This window comes from Balaenoptera physalus, assembly GCF_965194825.1.
Source record: "Balaenoptera physalus genome assembly, chromosome: 19".
Lineage (NCBI taxonomy): Eukaryota > Metazoa > Chordata > Mammalia > Artiodactyla > Balaenopteridae > Balaenoptera > Balaenoptera physalus.
This window is the reverse complement of record NC_138900.1, coordinates 7518489-7525519: the sequence shown is the minus strand read 5'-3', so window position 1 is coordinate 7525519 and position 7031 is coordinate 7518489. Positions and strand designations below refer to the sequence as shown.

General features: G+C 53.5%; 1 protein-coding gene across 1 annotated transcript; it reads left to right on the top strand.

Moving 5' to 3' along the window:
• Window positions 1-3214: 3214 nt before the first annotated feature.
• Window positions 3215-6951, top strand: LIN7B (lin-7 homolog B, crumbs cell polarity complex component). Its single transcript, XM_082437479.1, has 6 exons — window positions 3215-3553; window positions 3973-4091; window positions 4367-4438; window positions 5088-5297; window positions 6340-6503; window positions 6848-6951. The coding sequence occupies exons 1-6, from the start codon at window positions 3517-3519 to the stop codon at window positions 6867-6869; spliced, it is 624 nt and encodes a 207-aa protein (XP_082293605.1). The 5' UTR covers window positions 3215-3516; the 3' UTR covers window positions 6870-6951.
• Window positions 6952-7031: the final 80 nt, after the last annotated feature.

Genomic DNA, 7031 nt, shown 5'->3' with positions numbered 1-7031 from the left:
TGAAACCCGCGTGCCGCTACTAAGAGTCCGCATGCCACAACTAAGAAGTCAACAAAGATCCCACGTGCTGCAACTAAGACCTGGCAAAGCCAGAATCAATCAATCAATCAACAGTTTCAAAAAAAATGTTAAAAGAGATCTTTAAATTAAAAATTTTAAAGTTTAACAGGAATCTTTAAAAAAATAATCGAATGGAAATTTTAGAACTGGAAAACAGCAGCTGAAATTAACTAGTAGATGCATTTGGTAGTTGATTAGATACTAGAAGTGCTAAGGGAAAAAAAGAGGAACTTTCTTGAAGGAGAAATCTCACAATATTGTTTCTTTCTTTGCCTGCACCGCACGGCTTGTGGGATGTCAGTTCCCTGACCAGGGATTGAACCCGTGCCACCTGCAATGGAAGCATGGAGCCCTAACCACTGGATGGCCAGGGAATTCCCTCCACAATCTTTTTAGGAAGTTAACGGAGGATATACTTTACCAAAATGAGAGACTTAAAAGAGAGGTTCCAGTTCAGCAGAGCAGTGGAGGGAAATCCCAGGATGGCAGTTTCTAGAGAGCATTTGGTCCAGATTGGGGTCAGAGGATTGAAGTTTCCAAGGAGCTTCAGGACAAAAAGATTCAGTAATATATCTTGTGACGGAGAGTTTGAAAGAAATTAAGAATGTGATGAAGGCGCTTCCCTGGTGGCACAGTGGTTAAGAATCTGCCTGCCAATGCAGGGGACACGGGTTCGAGCCCTGGTCCGGGAAGATCCCACATGCCGCGGAGCAACTAAGCCCGTGTGCCACAACTACTGAGCTTGCGCTCTAGAGCCCGTGCTCCGCAACAAGAGAAGCCACTGCAATGAGAAGCCTGCGCACCTCAACGAAGAGTAGCTCCCGCTCGCGGCAACTAGAGAAAGCCTGCGCGCAGCAACAAGACTCAACACAGCCAAAAATAAATAAATTAAATAAATTAATTAAAAAAAAAGAATGTGATGAAGGAAGCAAAAGTAGATAGACATTACAGAAAAAAACAGAAGCTGTTCAAGAAAGGAAATGTAATCACAGGATAACATTTGAGCTCTACAGCAAACAGTAAGTACTTAGACATAAGGTGAGCGCTTTATTGATTGACCTAAAAACTGCTACCATAAAGCTACCATGGGAAGAGAGGGGAAAGGTTGTAAGAGCAGAAAATCAATGTGTAATATATTGCTAACATCTAAAATTGAAAAATTGAGAAACGGTATGTTACTTAGCTGCAGAAGCAACTAGCTGATGAAACATCTACACCTTGTTGCCTCTTGCAGTGGGGAGAGTTAGGACAGGGACAGGGGCTGGTGCTTTTCATTATTCGTCCTTCTGTATTATTTGATTTTGTTTTTTTTTTTTTTAAATAAATTTATTTATTTTTGGCTGCATTGGGTCTTTGTTGCTGCATGTGGGCTTTCTCTAGTTGCGGCGAGCGGGGGCTACTCTTCCTTGCGGTGCGCCATCTTCTCATTGCGGTGGCTTCTCTTGTTGCGGAGCATGGGCTCTAGGCGCGCGGGCTTCAGTAGTTGTGGCACGTGGGCTCTAGAGCGCAGGGTCAGTAGTTGTGGCGCATGGGCTTAGTTGCTCTGCGGCATGTGGGATCTTCCCGGACCAGGGCTCGAACCCATGTCCCCTGCATTGGCAGGCGGATTCTTAACCACTGCACCACCAGGGAAGCCCTGATTTTGTTTTTAACTCTGTAACTACGTTATTTTTTTTTGTTAAAATAAGAGAAATATACTAGGAAGGAGAGGGACAGACAAACCTACTCTAGTCCTCTCACTTTGCAAAAGCCCTTTTCTGGACTCCATCCCACTAATGGTGAAGTTAACTGAGGATATACTTTACCCATCCAGCTGATGGTAAAGCAACAACCAGACTTCTCCAGCCTTGTCTACATCTACATTTCTTTAGAGCATCTGATACCACTGCCTACTTCTTTTTTCAGAAACACTCTCTTCTCAGGACTTCCCTGGTGGTCCAGTGGTAAAGAATCCACCTTCCAGTGCAGGGGACGTGGGTTCGATCCCTGGTCAGGGAACTAAGATCCCCCATGCCACGGGGCAACTAAGCCCACATGCGTCAACTACTGAGCTCGTGCACCTCAACTAGAGAGCTTGTGCGCCCCAAACTACAGAGCCCACGCACTCTGGAGCCCCCACGCCACAAATAGAGAGAGAAAACCCGCACGCCACAACTAGAGAGAAGCCTGCGCACCGCAACGAAGGGCCCGCGTGCAGCAACTAAGACCCGAGGCAGCCAAAAATGAATAAATAAATAAAATAAATAAAATATTTTTTAAAATTCTTATGGTTTCTCCCACCTGGGGTTTCCTCCTACATTTCTGGCCATTCTTTGTCTTCTTCCTGAATTTTAAATGTTACGAGTTTTGAGGACTCAGTTCTAGGTCCTCTTCATTCTATATTCTCTTGCCTCCAGCTTTCTTGTCCATGCTTATGGCTTTATTTACCACCTTCGCCCAAATTCTCAAAACTGCTTGCAGGCCTTGGATACTGCACAGGCTCTTCAAAGTCAAAATATCCACTATCCCTCCACCAGCATAGACCATCATAGCAAAAGGCCTCACAAGCACCTTAATATCCCCTTCTCCTCCACCTCCCAGTCCTCATATGCAGTTAAGACACGTCCAAACATTTCCAAATCTGTCCACTTATCCTCCATGCCTCTGCCCTGGTCTCAGCCATCACGGGATTACTGGGATAGCCTCCTGCTCTGTCCCCCTGCTTCCACTCTTGCTCGCATCCAATCCAGTCTCCACACAGTGTCCACAGTAATCTTAAAATACACATTTGAATATCACATTTTACTCTTAGGAGTTACCATGGAGTCCAAAATCCTCAGCGTGAGTATGCCAACACACAAGGCTGTGCATCAGCTGTATCCTGCCAACTTTTCACCTTCATCATAAACCACTCCAGTCCTTACGCTGTTATCCAGCCACGTGGGCTCCTTCTGCCTGGAAAGTGACCCACGCCCCACCTCTTGATGATCTTACCTCCAAGGGCTCTATGTCAGTGTCCTTCGTAGATCATCACCTCCCCACTCCCAGTTCTGATCACAGCCATAGTTGGTTGTCTACCCTGCCCCCCCGCCCACCCATAGACTAAGCTCCGGGAGGGCAGTGGGCTTATCTGCCCTGCTCACCATCGTGTCCATGATCTTGGGCCCAGATGTTTAACATAAGTTTGTCCAATGAATGTGGGAAAAAGGGACAGGAGACAGGTGTGGCGGGCAGTACAGATGAGATGGCAGGCGGTGCAGACAGACAGAGGCTGCAGTAGGAGGGGTCACAAACCCAACCAACAGACCGATGGGGTCTGAGGGCAGGGCAGCGAGACCCGAGCGGTAGCAGGTGGGACGGTGCGCTCACTGGGCCTCGCCTCCGCAGGGGGCGCTCGTCTCCGGGGCGTGGCCTCGCGCAGCCCCGCCCTCCTCGCCGGCGACCGCCAGGCGGGTGCCTCGCAGCGGCGGCGCTGACATGGCTGCGCTGGTGGAGCCGCTGGGGCTGGAGCGGGGTAAGCGCGCCAGGGGCCCCTGCCCACCCCGCCCCGGCCTGCGTCCCGGAGCCCGGTCCCCTGCCCCTCCCCCGGCAAGGCCCGGGCGGGTGGGCGGGCCCGGCGGGGGTGGGCGGGGCGGGGCGCCGAGAGTCGAGCAGTCGGTGGGTGTGGGAGGGTCCGTGGGCGAGCCGGCCAGAGAGGGGGCGCCCGCTGCACACCCCTGCCTGGGTGAGTATGGGCATCCTGGGGACGCAGGGCGCCCGATTGGCCGCAGTCTCTGCCACGGGCGACTCTGCGGGTGTCCGACTGGGACTCTGCTGTCCTTCCCGGGGTCTGCGCTCGCCCTTACTTGGTCTCTGGCCGCATCTCTCCGTCTTTCTCTGCGTCTTCACGCCTCTGACTCTTGTGTGTCTGTGTGCCCCGCCCCCGCCCCGCAGACGTGTCCCGGGCGGTGGAGCTCCTCGAGCGGCTCCAGCGCAGTGGGGAGCTGCCCCCGCAGAAGTTGCAGGCCCTCCAGCGAGTCCTGCAGAGCCGCTTCTGCTCTGCCATCCGGGAGGTGAGAGCAACGCGGCGCCGAGCACAAGCGGGCGGCCGTGGTCCTCCTCCTGGTCGCCCCGAGCCCGGGGACTACGCCTCCCAGCAGCTACCGGGGCGGCCCTCCTTGGGGTGCCCGCGCTTCAGCTCAGGGGTTCTTTGGGAGCTGTAGTTTCCGCGGCCTCCGGGTTGCGGGGGCGGGGCGGATCCTTGGGTGGGAGGGTCTGGGGGCCTGGACTCCTGAGTTGAAGGGAGGAGGGGTCTGGCGGCTCCCTGATGCTGCTGCGTCCTCGCCAGGTGTATGAGCAACTCTATGACACGCTGGACATCACCGGCAGTGCTGAGATCCGGGCCCACGCCACAGCCAAGGTAGGCGCCCCCCCACCCCATTGCCCATGGTATCCACTGAATCACATGGTCTAGCTCAATATCTACCTAATGTCAGTCATTCATTCCTGTTTCCTCCTTCATGATTTTTGCCATATCTATGTACCACCCTTGCTATGATTTATTTATAATGTATTTTAAATAATCTCACATTTTTAGTTTGTGTCGTATAAAGACATCTTTAGCAAAAAAGACATTTTTAGCAACTACAAATGGAAACTAGTACCGAATGCCTGACTAGAAGATAACCAATGAAAACAGTGAACTAGCGTTAAACACTGTAATCTTATTAAACTACAGTTAGATGTTATTTCTTGCTGCTTGCTGGAGGCTCTTAGCTCTGTCCAGGCCTTGTTTCTCTCTGTTAAAAAGTGATATTGACAAGTGTTGAGTATTCAAGACGCATGCACACCAAATGGAGACTTTCTCTTTGACAGTCTGAAGTGTCCAAAGTGACTAAAAGGGATGTACTGTCACTACGGAGTGATCTTGTGTTGAGTTGTGTGGCAGACGCCCTGTGCTTGAGGGAAGCTCTCTGGCCTAAATCCCTCTCCCTGGCGCAGATCCTCCACCCTAGTCCGCATACACATCGTGGAGGGGCCCTCACCTCCTGAGGCTTTCTCTCTCCCAGGCCACCGTGGCCGCCTTCACAGCCAGTGAGGGCCACGCACATCCCAGGGTAGTGGAACTGCCCAAGACGGATGAGGGCCTGGGCTTCAACATCATGGGGGGCAAGGAGCAGAATTCGCCCATCTACATCTCCCGTGTCATCCCTGGAGGTGTGGCTGACCGCCACGGAGGCCTCAAGCGTGGGGACCAGCTGCTGTCAGTGAATGGTGTGGTGAGTGGGGAGCTGAGGCAGGGCTGGCTGGGGTCACAGCCTGCCCAAGGTAGCACAGTCGCTGTTTTTCACATTCAGTCAACACACACTGAGCACTGCCTCTGTGTCTGGCCCTGTGCTGGGCTTTGCTGCAGACCCTGAGAGTAATTGGCCACTGCTTCTACATTCGAGGAGTCCCTCTCTGGTGAGGGAGATAGACCCTGACTGAAACAGTCCTAAACCAAGGAGATAATGAGGAAGCACAAAGCACTGTGGGAGCCCAGATGTGGCACCAGACCAGTGTAGATGAGGGGAGTTTTTGCAGATGAAGGAATATTTGAGTTGGGTTTTGAAGGATGAGTAGGAGCTGGTGGAGAAGGGTGTTACTGGCGGAGGGTGTTGTGGGTAGGGGCTGTGACTCTGCACTCCTACAAGGTGAAGAGAAAGGGCTTGGTTCTGATGAAGGACTGGGGCGTGCCGGTGATTAAAATCACTGTGCTTAGAGTAGATGGAGGCACGAATAGGTAGGTGGTTGGGGCCAGTCATGCAGGGACTAAGTGCCAGCCTGAGAAGCTGGGACTTTGTCTCAAGCCTCCTGGGGATCAATGGGAGGGCTGTGAGTAGGGGAAGGATAGGCTCAGCCTGGAGGCATAGAAAGACCCCTTTGGGACTCTGTGGGGGATAGACTGAGGGAAGAGACTGGAGGCCAGAAGGCCAAGGAGGAGGCTAGGGTGAGGTCCGGTGGGGAGAGGATAAGGTCTGAGCTGGGGCCTGGTGGTGGGGACAAAGAAGAGAGAGTCAGGGCAGGAGGGATGGGGCTGGGGATCATCGGGCTGCCAGGAGGGAGGGGATAAAGACGAGTCTGGAGGTCTAGCTCGGTGACTGAGGGCATATGGGGCTTGTCCCTGACATGGGGAACTTGGAAGGTTTGGGGGGAGGACTCTGAGCCAAGAGTGACTCTCTCGTGAGGACATGAGGCCTTGGCATCTTGGGGTTGGTACCAGGGTGGGGGCGGGGTGAGGGTGGTGGGCCCCAGGCCCAGCTGTCTGCACCGCCCCTGCAGAGCGTTGAGGGTGAGCAGCATGAGAAGGCAGTGGAGTTGCTGAAGGCTGCCCAGGGCTCGGTGAAGCTGGTGGTGCGCTATACACCTCGAGTGCTGGAGGAGATGGAGGCCCGCTTTGAGAAGATGCGCTCTGCCCGGCGGCGCCAGCAACATCAGAGCTACTCGTGAGCCCCTTGCCACCACACCCCTGGGACCTCCACTGCCTCCGGTGTCCCCAGACTCCCAAACCAGGCCAATGATTTCTGAGGCCCTGATTGCCACCTCCAGCCCTGGCTCCTTTCGCTGGGATTCTGACCCTTGACCCAGGCTCTCACTCCAAGCCGTTCTGACTAAATACCTTGGGGACTCCTAGCTCACTCCCATCCCAAGATCGGGAACCTACTCCCTCTGGAACCCTCAGCCCACTTCCCTGGGCTCTTGGCTCTGGAACCCCAGTCCTGGCTCTCTCCCATGCCTCCCCCGGTCCCCTCCCCTGAGCTTGGCTCCCCTCTCTTCACCCTCCTTTTAGGTCCTTGGAGTCTCGAGGCTGAAACCACAGATCTGGACCCTCACCCCCTCCCCTGTACAGTATTTATTGTCACCAGCTCCTTATTGAAAGATCTTTGACCCTCATTGAGTGTCTGTGTCTGTTCTGTATCCGGGGGTTAGAATGTCTGGAGATGTGGGGGAAGGAGAGAAGCTGAGGTCACGAC

What these genes read in the sequence shown, in the direction of transcription:
- LIN7B (XM_082437479.1), top strand. Translation starts at nt 3,517, where the DNA reads ATGGCTGCGCTGGTGGAGCCGCTGGGGCTGGAGCGGG. An exon ending in GCCGCTGGGGCTGGAGCGGG is followed by an intron (nt 3,554 to 3,972) that starts GTAAGCGCGCCA and finishes CCCGCCCCGCAG; the next exon opens with ACGTGTCCCGGGCGGTGGAG. An exon ending in CAGCAACATCAGAGCTACTC is followed by an intron (nt 6,504 to 6,847) that starts GTGAGCCCCTTG and finishes CCCTCCTTTTAG; the next exon opens with GTCCTTGGAGTCTCGAGGCT.